At 39.3% G+C, this 20,004-nt stretch overlaps 1 protein-coding gene across 4 annotated transcripts in view; it reads left to right on the top strand.

Moving 5' to 3' along the window:
• The window catches only part of LOC5575432 (probable methylthioribulose-1-phosphate dehydratase), a 172,858-nt gene that overhangs the window by 111,166 nt on the left and 41,688 nt on the right, over positions 1-20,004 (top strand). For all 4 annotated transcript variants that reach the window (XM_001655702.2, XM_001655700.2, XM_011494673.2 and 1 more), the window contains one exon: positions 10,589-10,634. In XM_001655702.2, coding sequence (XP_001655752.2) covers positions 10,589-10,634 — 46 coding nt within the window. The remainder of the gene's footprint in view (positions 1-10,588; positions 10,635-20,004) is intronic.

The raw sequence follows: 20,004 nt of genomic DNA, 5'->3' as shown, positions 1-20,004 counted from the left end.
TTTATAAAAGAGCTTTAGAATTGGGCAGCTAGTGTTTTGATTATTTGCGGGTCCTCACAGGTAAAGTTTTCGACAAAACTTGTTCCTTACTTGCACAAATTATTTAAAAAAAATCAGATTTGTTTTTGCAAAAATCAGGTGTCAACGTTGAAACTAATAATTACCGAAGACGTTAATCATGCTACTAAAAATAGATTTGAAGAATTATCGGATAAAAACCTCCAGGTTTTAAGAAAAACAAAATTGTTTTTAACTAAAAACGTTCTTACATTGCAGTTAATAAGGCAATGAGATGTTTTTTTTATTTACCAATGTTCTTCTTTAAGTTTTGGAGTTTTAAAATTGTCAAACATGTATTCCACAAAATTTCTAAAATTTGTTTTTACACTTACGTTATATTTAATCAGTCATATAGATTCGAAATTTAGAAAGTCCGTCAAATTTATTTAGTGCAGTGACAACTGGGGCAGTAGCATGTAATACACTTAGGATGTTTGCTGTTATGAATTACTTTGGATTACTTACCAGTACATCATTTAAAAAAAACGGTCGTTTATTGAAATTTAAGAAAATATATCATGATGCTGCAGATAGATTTAATAATATATGTACAAGAATACCAATTAATATGATATGTTTAATTTAAGCTTCAAAACCACATATGTTTACCATTTTTACATCAATAAACTTGATAACTTAATCAATCAGACCAATATATTATCATAAGTAATTAATTATGATAATATATTGGTCTGATTTTTTTTTGCAAAGTAGAGCGTCTAATACAAATATTTCAAAAACATATCAGGGGGGCAATTCCAAAAATGTATTGGCCTTAGGGGGCGAAGGTCAAAAAAGTTTGGGAAGCACTGCATTAGAGGATCCCAACAAAAAATGATTTGGCGTCAGAACTGGAGATTCATCGTCGTCTAATGGAATACTTGTCAGTGGACGCGAGTTGATTACGTTATCTACTTCGATCAGTACATTTTCCAAAACTTCGTAGGACGGTGTAACGCTCCCACGCACCCCCCATATGCGGAGAGGCGGGGGGATTGAAGCTCCACCTGGTATGGGGAGTGGTGAATTCAGTCATTAAGCGTTCCTTCTTTAGACTCTCCACCGCTATCTTCAGTTCCCGGTTAGCACCTCGGAAATTTGTGCCTTGGTATCTGTATATCATTGCTGGTGTACCTCTTCTAGCCATGACGTTGCGAAGCGCTATGATATAAGAATCGGTGCTGAGATTGTGAGCAATTTGCAAATGTACTGCACGGATTGTCAGGCAAGTAGCTATCAATACCCAGCGTTTCTCGGTTCGACGTCCGATCGATATCGTGATAGGTCCAAAGTAGTCCACTCCCATGTGCGTGAATGGACGTGTGTAGGCAGCCAAACGAGCTGGAGGCAGATCACTCATGGCCGGTGGTTGCGGAGTTGCTCCATAATTCTTACATTCTTGACAAAGTTTACGAACTATGTAGTAAACTGATTTGAGGCGTGGAATTCTGTAACGCTGACGAATTTCATTTAGGACAGTGTTGTGATTTTGGTGATGATAGAGACGGTGATAATGAAGCACTATCGGGCTAGTAATGTGGTGATTTCTGGGAAGAATTATAGGGTTAGTCGCTTCAAAGTCGATTAGCGTACAAGCACCAGTCCTGCCACGTACTCTTAGCACGTCGTTTTTATTAATAAAAGAACAGAGGTAGGCGATTGGGCTACTTTTCGGAATTCGCCTTTTCTCCGTCTGACCGGAGCGATTGCTGACAAGCACTGCCAGCTCTTCGACGTATTCAGAAATCTGAGCGGAGCGATAGAGGTAGTTCTCGGCTCTTGCCAACTCTTGCTGTGGAAGCGGACCACTTATCCGTTGCTTCATTTTAATCATCTGTTTTGAGTTGCTAATGTAACGAAAAACGTATGCTGTACTCAGTGTTGCCACAAGTACAGATTTATCTGGAAAGGTACAGATTTTCTGATAAATTTTGGTACAGATTCTGTACGGTACAGATTACAGATTTTCACGAAAAAGTACAGATTGGTACAGATTTTTGGAAATGGCGATTTTTGTAACACAAAATCTAAATCATGCGGAAAATTCCCACAAAATTATTATTGAAAAATACTGTTTCCATAGAATTTAACCATATATTTTATGTAATAAGTGAAATTATTATAATAAAAACCATGGTAAATATCCATGATAATTAGGATTCGAAGGGTTTTTTCACCAATTTATGTTGGATGTGGTACAGATTTTGGTTACAGATTTTCGGAATCTCTGGTACAGATAAAAAAGATTTTTGAGCCTTCGGTACAGATATAAATGTGGCAACACTGGCTGTACTACGTAACATTGTTTTCCATTTGGAGAAGTTTTCGGGTGTCACGATTGGTTCGGTTGTGCAAGTGTGAGTCAAAAGATGCGCACGAAGCTCAGTATCCGTCGATCCACACAGTTGTATAGAAGGCCATTGGTCCTTTGGATGTAGAAGGAAATCTGGTCCTTTGAACCAACGACTCGAAGCGCTGAAATCTGGTAAACGTGTCCATTTGGTTCCTTCGTCGGCCACATTCAATTTTGTTGGGACCCATCGCTTCTCTCCTTTCAGTAGTCTCTAATATCTCACTAACGCGGAACGCTACAAACTGACTATATAGTCGTCAGCGTTCAGCCAGCAGAGAACATCTCCGGAATCAGTCCAGAAGAAACGGTGCACCACGTTTACGGAAAGTGACTGGGCTACACTGCTAAACGAACGCCAAGTATACCAGCTTGTAGCTCCGAGCGAGGAATGGAGAGAAATTTCAGTGAAGCGACCCTCGTTTTTGCACTAACGAACGATGTTTCTACAACGTCATCTTGTTCGAACCTTAGATAAACCACCGCTGCAAATCCGTTCTCGCTGGCGTCGCCGAGAGTATGCATTTGAACGTTGTAGCCGTATTCTAGCGAAACAAGACTTCGGTAACAACGTGGAATTTGGATGTTTGCTACTAAGGGCAGGACCTTCAGCCATAATAACCACTTGTCAAACTCTGACTCTTCAATGGGACTATCCCAGTCGATCGAGGACCTCCAAATTTCTTGGAGCAGGACCTTGACGTACATTAAAAAATGGGCGATAAAACCCAACGGATCGAACATCATCATAAGTGTTCTTAGCACTTCGCGTTTGGTAGGTCGACGGATTCCGTCCAATAAGTCCTGGTCGTATCGTGAGGATACTTTGAATATGAAACAATCTGTCGATGTATTCCACCAAAGACCTAACACTTTTTCCGTAATATCTTCTCCAATGCCAAGATACTTCCTTTAAGGACGCCGACACTTCTGGAGAGTTGGATAACCAGTTTCGCATTTCGAAACCCCCAGCGGCGTGGATTCGCTTCACTGCATGCTCTAGTTTCACTGCCTCTTCCTCCGTTTCCACACTGACAAGCATATCGTCAACGTAATGTTTTTTCTCAATGGCGTTGACTGCTTGTGGACATTCTTGCTCGAATCGTTTCGCGTTTATGTTTTTGACATATTGAGCTGTTGTGGGTGAGCAACATGCCCCAAAGGTCATAACCTTCATGACATACACATTTGGTTCATGGTTCTCCATATGTTCCTTCCAATAGAATCGAAGGCAATGTTGATCATCTTCTTTCATAAGGACCTGATGGAACATCTCCCGTATGTCCCCACATATTGCAATTTGATACTCACGAAATTGACTCAGGGTGGAGAGTAATGACGTGATCAGATCGGGCCCTTTAAGTAATACTGAGTTCAAAGAGATTCCTTGGGATGTCGCTGCTGCATCCCAAACTAATCTTAATTTTCCAGGTTTGTTGGGATTAAACCGGAAATACTGGCAGGTACCATTCTCGCCCATGACGGACCTTGAGCTCATCCTCAGTCAGTTTTCGCACGTATCCTTTATCAATGTGCTCGTTCATTTTCGCCTGCAGAGTTTCTGATAGTTTTCCGTCCTTCCTCATCCGTCTTTCCAAACATTCCCACCTTCTACGAGCCATCGCTTTACTGTCGAGGAGCCTTACATTATCGTACTTCCACAAAAGTCCAGACTAGAAGCGACCATCCTTAATACGAGTCACTGTTTCAAGAATATCCATGGCACGTTGGTCCTCCACTGAGAGTGACAGTTTGGATGGCTGACTTATACCAAGGCTGTCGATGGCAAAGTAACTTTTCATTGCTGCATGCAGATTGTAATCAGTAACTCCATTGCACTCACAGGCTTGCAGACCATGAAAGTTAACATGATACTTAGAGTGGCGAATTGGCGAACAGCTCCCGTAGATGATCCATCCTAAGCGGGTTTTGACGGTTATTGGCTCAAATGGTTTCCCTTCTCTGCTCTTGAACGCATAGCCCAGCTGCGCATTGTCCAGCCCGATTAGAATTTGTGGATTTGCGTTGATATACGATTCAACTGGAATCCCAGCTAGGTGACGGTACCGAATCTGCAATTCAGAAGCTAGCAACGTTTGTGGTCGGAGCTTAAGATTCTGTACGGTGCGAACGTTAGTCAGCTTATATCGTTGAGAAATGTTTCCCGTCGAAGAAATATCCATTTCTACTTGTTGAGACTCGTTCTCCATCCTTCTAAAATCACCAGTCCGCATAGGGCTTTTTGGGATCCTCGCAATCCGAGATCAGTCGCAAGGGAGTTTTCCATAAGGGTGAGTTCGGATCCTTCATCGATAAGACAATTAACACCGTCTTCAGCACATAGGCTGCACAGACTGAACGATCACTAACATTAGGCAACGGACAACACGAAACACCCAGTAGCCCAGAGATGAATTTTTCGTTTGACGAGAATCGAACCCACACCTCGTGGCACAATACGCCTAGACGACTGACGCCGCTAACCGCAAGGCCACGAAGGCTACGCGTATGTTTGAATTGTCTTCGATGGACCATGCAGCAATACTGATACGATCCGAAATAGTACACCGTTAGTTTGCGCTTGGTGAATATTACAGCTTGTGTTTGTGGTAGCTTCTCTTTGGCGGGAAATATTTGTAGTCATCTCTTGTTTCTCAGCGTGAAGCAGAGGATGGTGCAAGTATGTGCAGCCATTGCACTATGGTCGGGCTCCATATAAAGGAGCGGCCAAAACTACCAAAACATTTTTTTTTGAGATTTTTATGCTTTTAATCATTTTAAAATATACCTCATGTATTATATTATTATGATTCTTAATTGAAATTGAAATAAAATTTAAATTTCTTTGACTTTTATGACGTCAAACTGACTGAAGTAAAAAAATTGAAAAATGTAACGATAAAATAAAGAACAAAATGTATATTTAAGGAATGCAATATTTTCCCAAAGTTACGCTAATTTTAATGATTTTGAACATGAAAAACAACTCTTGTCGCGTCATGTCGCCGCAATTTCGAATATTGCACTTTAAAATGCATCCTTAGATCTTACAAAAAACGTTTAAATTTTTTGCAGAAATTTGCTGATTTGCAAGTTAGAGGTATTTGAATAATTTAATATTTTCATACATTATGGCGATATTTTTCATACAAAGTTGATATAAAATATATTTAACCACTCTTTATACATATTTTGATCAAATTCGTTAAAATACAAACAAAATTTGTGCTTTCAGCCAAATTTGATTGCATTTGCCAATAAAAAAACCTTTTAAAAAAAGTTACGTAATACAGGAATGTTCCGTTTTCATCAACACAATCGGCAATTTTCAGTTGATAAAAACGGAACCGTGACAAAAACGGAATAATTTTCTTAGACAAAATATTTTACAAATTTTTAAACAAAATTGCAGTTTTGCCAGGATAATACACAATTTCATCATATAAATACACAGTATTGATGTTTCGGAGCTGTGATTGGTATTAAGATTGTTCATTCGTATAATATCGTGAATAAAGTTGATTGCAAACTCCAATCAATCAATATGATAATTCAATGCGATAAATCTTTCATATTTTAAGTTTTGTTGGTTAGATATTCATTGTATATATAAAGGAATATTAAAACGATAATCACATAAATGTGCTTTACATAATGAGATGCGTCATATTTGTAAAAATAACAACAAGGAAGTGGGTCAAGCTGATAATTGTCTTTTTTTTCAAGAAAGATTTGACACGAAACAATTTATTTTTCTTCTGTCCATGCTCATCCTTTTGCTTTTTATAAGAACAGTAATCTGAGAAAAAGGCTTTTCCTCAGTTGGGATGTAATGCCATACAGACATTACATCCCAACTGAGCCTTTTTCTCAGCTTACTGTTCTTATAAAAAGCAAAAGGATGAGCAGGGATTGGAGTGACACAAAAACAATGGGTCGTATGAATAAAATTTAGTAAAGTTGAGTTTACTACATTCTCGGTAGTAAACGCTATATGTGGAACACGAGTGGATCATGTTTGTGTAATTTTCCTTTCACTGAACGAAAACTCCCGCCATGAATTGAATGATTATTGCTTCATCCGAGCCCCATACCTATTTTCAGACACAATCAAGATGATTTTCATCTTCGTGGAAATCATCTGTTTACAAATCATACCGAATGAAAATCATCCAGTCTTGGAAGGATTTTTATCCTCGAAATAGATGCGTCTAATTGAATGAATCATACACACATGTAAGCAACCCCAATTTCGTAATATTTCTTAATTCAAAAGAATTCAAATAAAAAATAACTACGGAACGTTGTTGGTTTATGTACATTAATGTTTAACAATCTCCAGCCTTCAGGAACAGGTGGCTATCTGTAGCGAACATGATGTGTGATGTGGCTCCTTGCAAATAAATGTTGGTTCACAGCTTTGCTCCATCGAACCAAAACACTTGTATGCCAGCTATTGTAGTTACCTTAAGGAATTTTAAATTAAAAGCATCAAATGAGGATAATATTAGATTCAAAGTGTAATTTCCTGTAAAATCCAAGCAGAAATGTTTGGCGTTCCACGTTGCCGCCGCCATATTTACGTATGGATTTGTCAGAATGATTTGATATTTACGATCATTCTCTTTTCGTTCGATATTTCAGACAATATTTGAATGATTTTCGGTATGGGACATAGTAGATATTAGAATCTGTTATATTCTGCAAGTTATTCATTCATGTTATCATAATTCGATTATCTGCCATTTGTCATTAGAATATGATCTGAGATTCATAACTGAATTGGATGATTTTTGTTCAATATACTGTGGATGTATCATATTCTTTCAATGTCATTCAAAATGAGGAATATGAAGTTTTGTAAGCGTTTGAATTACAACCCATTCAATCTAGGACCGGAGTTTTCGTTCAGTGTTCTACACCTTTCGAACATACTACAAACAACGCATTGCTATGAATAAAGGTAGCATTTACTACAAAGCTACTGGTAGTTAGCTTCAGAGTTTGCTACACATGCTTTGAGATTGCGGAATTGAATGGAATAATTTACTTTTGAGTAAAAATCATGGGAAAACGATATGAGTTATGATATTTCGGAAGGTATTTTGAGTTTTGCTTAGGAATTCTGAGGTTATGAAAACATTCGCCCTGCCAATTCTGAGATTCCGGTGAGATTACCGGCAGTAGCAATTTGTAATATCCGTGTGAATTCTGCCATTACGATAATTATGTTATTTTCTAGGAATTTTAGTATGTCGGTAGGAATTCAGATATTTACAATGTAATTTTGAATTTTACGTGTAAATTCTGACATCTCAGATTTTCTTTGGAATTCCGGAATTCCTATAGGAACTTTGGGATTTCGATAGGGATGTCGGATTTTTTATGATAATTCTGGAAGTTTAAATACCATTCTAGGAATATTGCGAAAATATTCGGAATCTAGTAAAAACTCTAGAATTGGGGTGGGAATAGAATTCCGGATAGAATTCTGTGGGTATCTTTGAGACGGTATTTCTGTGAGATCTATGAGATTGCGGTGGGATTCCTGCGAATTATTATATGAATATTTGTAATTCTGAAAATCAATCTTTGTAATTATTGTAAAAACCTTTAAGATTCCGTTGATCTCCAGTTCCGTTGAAATTTCAAAGCAAAGCTTTAAGCTTTTGAATGTCGATAAATATTTTATAGATTTCAATGGGATTTTTTGTGAAATCTATAAGAATTTTTATAATTTCAAAGGGAACCCTGGTGTTTTAGGAGAGATCCTCATTGAATTCTAACGACTACCAATGGAATCACTACAATTCCCATAAAAAGCTCTACATATAAGTTCTAGAAATTCCAAGGATACTATCAGAAACCCCACCAAAATAACGAGAATATCACAGAAACACTTCCGGAATTCAACATGCTGTTAAGAAAACACACGGGGAGAATCAAAATTCTACCCCAATTTTACAAGAATCTCAGTACTGGTGCTAGAAAATATGTAGTTCCTAATTTGATAGCTGTAGTCTCAAGATCTCTTTATAGATGTTAAGCTAATATAAAAAAATCATCAATCACTGGCGTTGGCGAAGACCGAAAACCACTCAGAAAATTCTTTGATGTACCATCATCATAAAATCATGGACATAAAGAGAATACCAGACTAATCGCAAAATTACACTACAAATCTTGTTAAATTACAGCACCTTCATGATTTTGTGCAAATTGTCGAGTAATCGATTAAATTCAATGCATTTCCTTCATATGCATGATTGTATTAATTTTAAGCGTCACTCTGAATAGATTGTTCTTTACGTGCAGAATGCAACTTCAGTCACTGCTCATGTTCGAAAGTAGTAAGCACTACATGTTCGAAAAGTTTTTTATTCATACCAAAAGTGTAGTAAACTTTGTGGATTTTGTTTTTGAGTAGATGCTACATGTAGTAAAGTTCAACGTTTTTTATTCATACCACTAAACTAAATAATATATAACGACTATACAGCTTGTCAACACGTGGTGTTTTGGTTTGTTTTGATGAGTGCACAAACTTGCTAGTATCTATACCACACTCCCAAAATATATGTCAACATCATGGCCTACTTGATTCGGTCGTATATATAAGTTGATTTTTTTACTTTTGTCCAAGGGACGAAGCACTGTGCGACGCGGCGAAGTTGGTCAAAAATCGAACATCCATTTTTAGTCGCGAAGCAGTATAGTGGTTATCACGCCCAATGGTATGGGTGCCCTAGTGTAGAAGTAGTTGTGAACCTTAGAGGAAAACAATATGCACTCTGTCTCGAAAAACACCCAGAATCCGGGTGTAAATCTTTCAAATTGGGTAATATTTCCATATGCATTTTGATGAGTCTGGAAAGCGTGTGCAAGTTTCTTTGAGGAAAACAAAAACAAACTGTGTATGACGAGCGTATGCTAGTCTACGTGTGTTCAAATGTCACTAAGCTCTATATTGACAAAGAAAAATAAAGCTTTGTATCGAGGCACCATTATCATTCTTTTCCGTATCGATTCGTAAAGCAACGTAAAGGTATTCTGGTATATCGTATTACGTATGACAGGTTTCAATTGTTTTGATTTTCCAAGGGAATATTTGAAACCGAATATGATTCTTTTTGTCGATCGCTATCGATTTGTCATATGAGCGTCTTTAAAGCTCGATATAAATAAATGTGAAGAAATTTAAAGATATGGTTGACCGGGATATGTCATTGTTCGAGACAGATGATTTAAAATTTCATAACAACAGTAGATTGTTGCTGCGAAGTCAATAAGCTATGGATATTGCGATCCATCTGTTGTCTCAATGCAGGGGAAGAGTTGGCCTCGAGAATGGCCAGTACTCTAGCAGCAGGCATACATATTTACTTTAATACCTACCAATTTAAGAGCATCCTTCTGGTTATGTAAGGTGATAATCCAAAATGCTGATTAGCAATGTTTCGGATCTGAAGGAAAAAATCCGAAAAAGAATCATATTCGGTCTTAAATATTCCGATCCATGGAAAATCAAAACAATCGAGACCTGTCATACGATGTACCAGAATACCTTTACGTTGCTTTACGAATCGATACGGAAAAAAATGATAAAGGTGCCTCGATATAAAGCTTCATTTTTCTTTGTCAATATATAACGTTACTTAGACATCATACGTTACTCATTTTTCTATGAATATTCATGAAGGTAACTAAAGCTCAATCGATAAAACATGATCGAACGAAATTTCGTAACATTTCTTTGATTATTTATAATGCATGCTTGATAAAGAAAGTTACTCATAAGGTTTTATAGATTGATGAAGATACTTGAATAAACGTAACGAAATTAACAGTAAAGAACAACCGACAGAAATATTTATTATTGGAAAAAGATATTTAAAGTAGTTCATAGGATGGTTGACCGGGTAATTGAATTCAAATTAAGCATACTAAAAAGTGCAACAAAAATTTTGGAACTGTCGAAATAAAACGAAAAATTAAATCGTAATGCAAACACATATTTATTTAATTGAATTTGGAGATTTCCAAACCATTTACCTAGCAAAAGCAAACCAACTTTTTGTTTGGCAAAATTCAAAGTAAAGTCGATAAAACAAACTAAAATTTATTTGTAAACCATTTTCTTCCGTGATACTATTTAACTTTATTTTATAATTCTTACAGATGGCCCGGTCGTGAATTTAGATGCACTCATTTGGAAATGATTAAGGTAATTGATGCTAGTTCAAATATTTTGTCCATCATTTAAGATTGGTTGAAACAGTATCCTCTAGTGATCCTTCAAAAAGAGATACGCAGAAGCTTACATTTCTGTCAAATTGTGAACCAATCGAGCAGCTGTCAAAGCGTGAGCCAAACGAACATGCGTTAAATATGTTTGTTTGGAATTTATTTTTGAGTAATTCGCTTGAAATTATTTCGTTAATTGTTTTGCATGAAGCAAAATATATGAAATATTTTTCTTTTTTGAATGTTTTTCAAAGCAAGATTTAGTTGTTGATTTTTTCTGCTGTTTATTAGTTTGGAAATGTAGCTCAAAGATTCATAACGAAACAAAATACACTTTTTACCAATGAGGAGTTCATGTCCGTGTTACAATATTATTCTCGACGCCGAGCAAACTCAGCATTGCTGGTCTGTTGCCAAATCATTCCATTTTACTTCCGCTTATCTCTCATATATAGGGCTTTTCATGTGACAGGCCCTTCTATGCATTTGTTTACATCGGTAGAGGACCGGTGCATACACGTGGCTGTCATTTTCATATAGAAGAACTGTCAAAGAGCTTCCCGATCAGCTGTTTTGGGACGTCATGTAAATAGGCCTATAGTTCCCACCTTATTGGACTTATTATTTATTCGCATTTTCGCACTTATGAAGCCGTACTTCGCAGTCCAGTAGTGAAAGAAATATAAATACTGCTTCGCTTTAGAGAATGGGTTAACCAACGTGCGTAGTTTGACTTTTGACCAACTTTTCCGCGTCACAACTCGATTCTCAATAGTGCACATAATGCACACGGCGGAGGGCATAGATGCGCACTATAGCGAAGTGACCCAGATAGCCGTAGCGGTAAACACGCAGCTTTTCAGCAAGACCAAGCTGAGGGTCGTGGGTTCGAATCCCACCAGTCGAGGATCTTTTCGGGTTGGAAATTTTCTCGACATCCTAGGGCATAGAGTATCTTCGTACCTGCCACACGATTTACACTTGCAAAAATGGTCATTGCCATAGTAAGCTCTCAGTTAATAACTGTGGAAGTGCTCATAAGAACACTAAGCTGAGAAGCAGGCTCTGTCCCAGTGGGGATGTAACGCCAGAAAGAAGAAGAAGCGAAGTGACTCGCGACGCAGCAAAGTTGACTATTGAGAATCGAGCTGTGACGCGGCGAAGTTGGTCAAAAATCATACTTTGCGCATTGGTTAACCCATTTTTCAACGCGAACCATTATACACAATACTGTTGCGCAGTTCCGACAGTTCCGACAGTTTTTTCGGCTGCTTGGGCACGTCAGGAGTTAATCATCAATATTAACCTCCTTTTCCCAAGCAGCCTTGATAGCCGCGTAGTGTCGGTAGCGGTTGTTTCAACTGGCTAAGAATTAACACTACGGACTGCCTGTTCCGGTGGTAAAAGTCCACCTCACAGGTGACCCCTAATTTATGGTGTGATGCGTACCGTGCCTAGGAATGAATGGTTAGGGGGGTCTAAATAAAACCTAACCGCTAACGGAGCCTGTGGGGTACCAGGGCGCCCTCCACAGTATTGAGTCCTTCCTGTGCTACCCGGAGCAATGGTGCAGGTGACCTTGTGTTTCTCCGAGATAATCGGCTGCCCTTCTTCAGTCTCTATCCTGAGGCTCAATAAGGGTGGGATTATGAATATGTTGACATTTAATTTAAATTATCACCTATATGGATTCGCATTATGCGTTTTACACAGTGTATTCTGTGCTCTTTCGCCTTTGGCGACTTGAAATAGATACCGATCTGGTTTTTTCGTTGGTGGTCTTTTTCGTGTTGAGATTACAAAAAGCTTAATCCTGCCTAGTTTGGGTAGTGGCTACGGTTAGGTTAGCTCAGATCAATCTTCAGCATAAAAGAACGGCAACGATCAATCTTTGCAGACTCATGCAAAATGGTGCAGCCCAAGTGGCGCTAGTTCAAGAACCCTACTTTCGTAGAGGGAACTTCTATCTAGGTAACCTTGTGGACCCAGTTTTTGCTACTTTCAGCAAACTTGAAATGGCAAACTCGCGCTCCATGCCCCGCGCATGCGTACTCGTTAATAAAGCAATCGTTGCTACACTCATTTCTGAGTTAACTACCAGAGATGTATGTGCTGTCACAATTGATGTTTCTGTTGGTGACCTATCTATTTATTTTGTTATAAAGTTGTTGAAAATAAACAAAAAAATATCTTAAAGGGAAATAAAACACATTATGTTATATTTCTGTTTTATTATGTTCTATGGATGACGGAGCCTAACAAAATTATATCATAATATGATATGCAAATCATATTCTGATAAAATTTTATTATATTTCTGTTACAAGCCTCTAGTCGGGTAACTATCTATTTATTTTGTTATAAAGTTGTTAAAAATGAACAAAAAAATATCTTAAAGGGAAATAAAACACATTATGTTATATTTCTGTTTTATTATGTTCTATGGATAACGGAGCCTAACAAAATTATATCAAAATATGATATGCATATCATATTCTGATAAAATTTTATTATATTTTTGTTACAAGCCTCTAGTCGGGTATCTATTTATTTTGCTACAAAGTTGTTAAAAATGAACAAAATAATAACTAAAAGGGAAATAAAACACATTATGTTATATTTCTGTTTTATTATGTTGTATGGATAACGGAGCCTAACAAAATTATATCATAATATGATATGCATATCATATTCTGATAAAATTTTATTATATTTTTGTTACAAGTTCGTCTGTAATTTTGTCTCGGATTACGCTCACCCATAGTGGCATGACATCGTCAATTTCCACAGTAGAGGAGCAGAGACTCTTTGCGTGCTCAAGCTTCTTCTCTACAGAAGTTATCCACGCTGATAGAGATTTCTTATCTCCTTTATACGGAACAATCAGCTTGATTGAGTCCGGAACACGAGACGGGTTAAAGGAAGCCACTCTGTTTGGTGTTGTTACCATCCTAGAGGGTCCTATTTCCAGTTCGTCTAATCTGCTTTGCGTCAGCGAGGCTATTTGCAACCTCTGCTGTTCGAGTTGGGCAGCTAGTTGCTCAATCGAACGGTTTGGTGCAGCCTCTTCGCTGTCTTCGCGTTCTTGTGAGAGTGAGGCGATCTGCAACCTCTGTTCTGTAAGTTGAGCGGTGAGCTGTTCGATTTGTCTCGATAGCTCTTCCGTCATTCTTCTTGTTTGCATGAACTTCACGAATTAAAAATTTGGAAACGGTTTCCGAAAGGAATTCTCTTAATTCTCAAAATCCCGATCGATTGATGCGAGGATTTTGGTTCGCTAATTAAAAATTATTGTTAACCGGAGAAATTTTGTGCGCTAATCGCCGTTACTTCACTAATCTCACTACCTAAAGGATAACTATTCGTTCACTAAAAATGTAATTCACTTGTTTTCTTCACGGATTATTTAAAAGATTTTATCATTCGCTAGTAGTATTCACGGTAACACTCACTCAGGGTTAGTTAAATATTTGTTAGTATTCACTTTTCTTTCGACTGCGCCTTATGTTTTATTAGTTTGTTAAAAATGATAATAAAAACTTACTTACAATTTTTTTTTTGCGATAAGCCGTCGCGGATGATGTGCTAAACCGGCACAATTGGGATGATGGGGTGTGGTAGCGTGGTTCCAGTCTACCGTCCGATGATCCGGTGTGCAGGGATTCAACGCAAGTCTCCGATGTTCCCTCGAAGATGCCTCCTTGAATCGAAGATATTCCTTCTTGACCTTTGTCGGCGGTCGAATTCACTACACACTTTTTTCACTCACGGCACTACTTCATCCTACCGACTGCGCCAATTACCAGTTGGACTTTCAAATATGTCTTTTTAAAAAACTAAAAACGATCTACACGGTTTGAGACACTGAACTAGACTGATTTATTGTTCGTATTCGCCCTAGCTACCTGGTCCCTAACGCTGACTCTACACTTTTCAACTTTGACTCGGACTCTGTACCACGGACTCGGACCACGTTGAATTCCACCGGATGGTGTCGTGTTACGCCGTCGTCGACTGTTGTTCTTCCAATTGTTGAATTATGCGCTGCAGTTCAGACTGCTGGTGTTGCAGTTTCGCTACCTGTTGTTGGAGAATGCGTTCCTCTTCATTGTGGTTGCCAGGTGTGACCTCGTGCTACTCCGTTACTTCCGTAACTTATATATATATATATATATATATATATATATATATATATATATATATATATATATATATATATATATATATATCTATATATATATATATATATATATATATATATATATATATATATATATATATATATGTATATATATATATATATATATATATATATATATATATATATATATATATATATATATATATATATATATATATATATATTTACAAAAAAAATATAGGTATTAAGAAAAAAAAACAAAAAAAAAAATTGCGCAATAAAACACTTCGAGACCACTGTGTCACTCGGTGTGTGAATATTACTTCAACAAAATGTTTTGGAAAAATAATCAAAAATATGTCAATTAATTGAGCGGAAGTACACTTCGAGACCACTGTGGGAATATCACTCAAACAACGGGGACTAACAGCAACCAAGTAGTGCGGATGGTATACGACTGGAGAGGAACAATACCTACAATCTCCTTTCTGCTGTTCTAGCTGCGAGGACAGATGTAGCGGCGTGGTGCGATCGTCTATTTCTGCAGCTTGGTTTGAAGCGATGGAATGATGACGCCGATCGAGATCCACTTGCAGCCGATCACTTTTCGGCCCGGAGGTAGCTCGACCAGCTCCCACGTGTTGTTCTCGATCTGAGCTCGATATTCGTCGTCCATTGCTTGCTTCCACAGTTTCGCTTCAGGTCCCCTCAATGCTTCGGACGGAGTACGTGGATCACCATCGGTTGATGGTTGACACCTGGCTGCTAGTCCTTGTTGCCGGTCACTAGCTACGGGTCCAGGAAGGTCGATGGCGCTTCCTGCGTCCACGTAGATATCAGACTCGGGTTGGTTGTCTGAAAATCGATCGGAAGAGAGTCCTCTACTCGGAATGAAAAAAATCTTTTAACTTGCCTGGCAGGTAGCGCTCCCGTCCACTGCGCCTCAACGCCTGTGACTCGGGCAGATTTGAAGATGATCGCGGAGGGAGCGCAGAGTTTGTCACGTCACGAATTGGATCTAGAAATTCTTCATCTTCAGAGTTTGATTGATGTTCTTCCCCAGGCACTATTCCATCTTCGACGTCGATTGCTACTGTTCGTACCGGTTCGGGATCCTCATGTATCGGAAACGGATCGCCCAGGTCTAGTCGTACGACTTTTCGCTCCGGGCTGCAACCTGCATGCTGTTGGAAGACGATGGTTTCTCTCCTGCTTCACTCACGAAGGTAACATCTCGACTCTTGATGATTTTCTTCGATTTCGGATCCCACAGACGATATGCTTTTGTATCCTCGTCAAATCCAGTGAGAATACATTCGAATGCCTTTGCATCCCACTTTTTGCGCTTCGGCTTCGGAACGTGTGCCATTACCTTCGAACCGAAAACACGAACGTGCGCCAGATTTGGTTTCCTACCGCTCCAAACTTCATCTGGGGTCGCCGAGTGTCCTTTGGTAGGAGACCTATTGATGAAGTAGACTGCTGTCGCTGTAGCTTCTGCCCAAAACACTTTCTGGAGATTCGCTTCGAAAAGCATACATCGCGCTCGTTCGACGATGGTTCTGTTGACTCGCTCCGCCAGACCATTCTGCTCAGGAGTGTAGTCCGCCGTTGTTTGATGACGGATTCCCAAACGCATCAAATGGTCCTCCAGTTTCCGATTCGTGAATTCTTTACCGTTATCGGTGCGTATCGTCTTCCGTTTCTTCCCAGAGTGTCGCTCAGCCATGCAACGGAAATTTTCAAAAGCTTCATATACATTCTGCGCTGATTTCTCTTCCAGGAAATATACGAAGATTCCACGGGACTTGTCATCTGTGAAGGTCAAGTAGTAGCGGCTGCCACCCAACGATGGGACCTCCATCGGCCCGCAGATATCCGAATGGACCACCTCCAGTACATCCGACGCTCGTGAACCGTATTTGATAAATGGTAAACGTGTCTGCTTACCCATAGAACAAACCTTGCACTTGTCGTTGCTCCTGGGCGGCTCTGCATATTCAATTCCAGAAACCAAGCCACGCTTCATCCGATGTAAGCTGTCGTAGTTGATGTGACCAAGTCCCTTGTGCCACAGAGCTGCAGTTTCATTCGATGCACATGCCAGTGCTCTTGAAGACTGCACCAGGTCCAACTTGAACAGGTCACGCTTCCTACTACCATCCTACGCCATCCTTGTTGAATGTTACCGTGTGTCCTCGTTGCACTATTTGGCTCACCGAAAGCAAATTCGATGACAAATCGGGAATCACTTGCACCTCATCCACCGTAATCGCAGGGTCGTTCGGCCAGCATGCGGGTTTCAATTTCATGCTTCCTTTGGCAATAATCTTCATCGCACCGCGGTATGCGGCAATAACACTTGCGAAACTCCTCCAGATGCTGCGCTGACTTCGTAAAATGATTGGATGCTCCCGAGTCGAAATACCAATCGTTATCGTCCTCTTCAACCGCTGACATCACCGTGCACCAGGCATTTCCGTCGCTTTTTTTCGGCTCTCTTGTCGAGCACTCTCTTGCAATGTGGCCGAATTTGTGACAGCGCCTGCATTACGGACCTTTGCTTGATAATGGATTCGTTTTTTCACTTTGCTTGATTGATTTCCGGCCATGCTGTTGCTAGCCAATGCGGCCCCCGACGTTGGCACTCTGATCTCCTGCAGCAGTTTTGTCTTGATGACGTCACCTGCAGCTGCATTACCGTAAGCCTACCATTAAAGTAGTCTTAAAGTGGAAATGGGCACTTTTACAGTTGAACTAATGCAAGAATGTCGATAAAGCAATCACGCAATTTATAAAGTGATATAAGGGTAGCAGTGCAATTCATAAAGTGATATAAGTGCATTGATACATTCGCAATGCAGGGTTAATGCTTTATTGCTTGACAGCTCTTGAAATTTGCTGAATAAAAGCAATGTTGTTGATATGTAGTAGAATAAGTGCAATTTTATAATGCTCGTGGTTAATTGGGTATTCATGCTTATTCAAAAGTAATGTCACAATAGCACCTTTTATCCTGATTGAATATAAAGTGTTCAAATACGCATTATTTTACTTTTTCCAATAAAAACGAAAATTAAATGCACAGAAAACTTTGGCCCTTTTCCCATGTTTGTCCAGAACGATGGAAGGAACACAACATAAGAAAACTAGCGATTTTCATCAAGTCTGCCTTGATTGTCGTTGGCAAGCTGGAGTTCTCTTGCAATTCAAAATAACTTTGTGTCATATTTCGTGTGTAATATCGGTGCCTCCCTCCCAGTTTGGAACTACTGCTTGGTGGCCTTCGAAGTGCGATACACTCTGAAATAATAGAAATCATAAAAGGTTTAAATATCAAACATTAATCCCATAAATAACACGACACCGCTAAACCCTCTGCGTTTACTACCAAAACGTCAGAGGTCTACGTACTAAGACACACGATTTAAAATTGCGGTTGTCAAGTTGTGACTACGACATTGTTGTTCTCACAGAAACGTGGCTTCGGCCTGATATAAGTAACTCGGAACTGTCATCTGATTACACAATCTTTCGTTGTGACCGCAATAAGACTACAAGCAATTTATCAAGAGGTGGTGGGGTGCTTGTCGCAGTCAAAGGCGATTTGCAGTGTACAGAAGTGTCATTGTCCGATTGTGCTGACCTTGAGCAAGTGGCAGTATGTGTGGAGCTTCCTAACCAAACGTTGAATATCTTCGGAATTTACCTCCGTCCAAATTCCGAACCAAGTTTGTATTCTACTCATTCTGCTGCCGTTCAGCGCGTATCCGACTCAACGTCAAACAACGATGTGATCTTGGTATTTGGTGACTACAATCTTCCTCATTTACAGTGAAGCTTTGATGAAGATGTAAATGGTTACCTGCCTACAAATGCGTCCAGCGAACAAGAAGTTTCTTTGACAGAATCAATCATGGCCTGTGGGCTGGTGCAGATTAACTCCTTCACAAACCGGAGTCATCGAATTCTTGATTTAGTTTTTACAAACTTCTCGGACATATCCGAATTATCGCAGCCAGTTTTACCGCTGCTGCCAATTGATGACCATCATCCGCCGCTTGTTTTACAAATTGATGTTTGCTTTTCCGCACCCAGTCAGCTTGACCCAGACCCGAATATCTTGGGCCTCGATTTCCGACGATGTAACTTTTCCTCGCTTAATAACTTACTGGATTCGGTTGATTGGGATAATCAACTACTTGGTCACTCCGTTGATGAAAGTGTCGGCTTGTTTTACGACAAAATGTACGAAATACTCCGCTCAGTCATCCCTCGTCGCCGATGCGTTAATCTTGGTGTTGATAGAAAACCGTGGTGGAATCCAGAATTGAGAAACATGCGCAACAGACTGAGAAAAGTTCGTAAACGATATTTTGCTAGCAAAACGGTTGAAAACAGGAATCTGCTTTGCCTAGTGGAATCCTCTTATAATGAGCTTATCGATATGAGCTATCGCAGGTATCTTGAGAATTTGCAGCTTACCGCCAAAAACAACCCCTCGAAGTTCTGGAAGCATATGAAGGCACAAAAAGCAAGCCATGGTATCCCGAACAACGTTACTTACGGGGACATTAATGCCACCACACATGTTGAAGCCGCTGAACTATTTGCGAATTTTTTCCAAAGCGTGTACTGTGCCACATCGCCTCGTGTCTACCGGGGATGCTTCCAAAACGTACGAACTCACAACATTCATATCCCGCCTTTCCAGTTTTCTCATCAAGAAGTATTGAATGCCCTACTTAGCTTAGATACAACAAAAGGTGCTGGGGTAGATGGCTTGACTCCCCATCTGTTGAAAAGCTGTGCTTCGTCTTTGGTTGCACCGTTGACCTTACTCTTCAATCGATCACTCAATGAGAACACGTTTCCTCAATTATGGAAAATTGCTACAATGGTTCCGGTTTACAAATCTGACAGCATTCGTCTTGTGGAAAACTACCGAGGAATCTCAATTCTCTGCTGCCTCGGAAAAATGCTGGAATCTATGGTACATAAAGTTGTAATGTCTGCATCAATATCGATTATTTCTCAGTACCAACATGGATTCATTCCTCACCGCTCGACAACTTCCAACCTCTTATGTTACACTAATGTACTGTTTCGTGAGATCGAACGGCGGAAGCAAGTAGACTCAATATACGTGGACTTCTCCAAGGCGTTTGACACTGTTCCGCATTTGTACGCTGTTGAAAAGCTGAGACAT

This window comes from Aedes aegypti, chromosome 1 (assembly GCF_002204515.2).
Source record: "Aedes aegypti strain LVP_AGWG chromosome 1, AaegL5.0 Primary Assembly, whole genome shotgun sequence".
NCBI lineage: Eukaryota > Metazoa > Arthropoda > Insecta > Diptera > Culicidae > Aedes > Aedes aegypti.
This window is presented reverse-complemented; position numbering and strand designations above follow the sequence as displayed.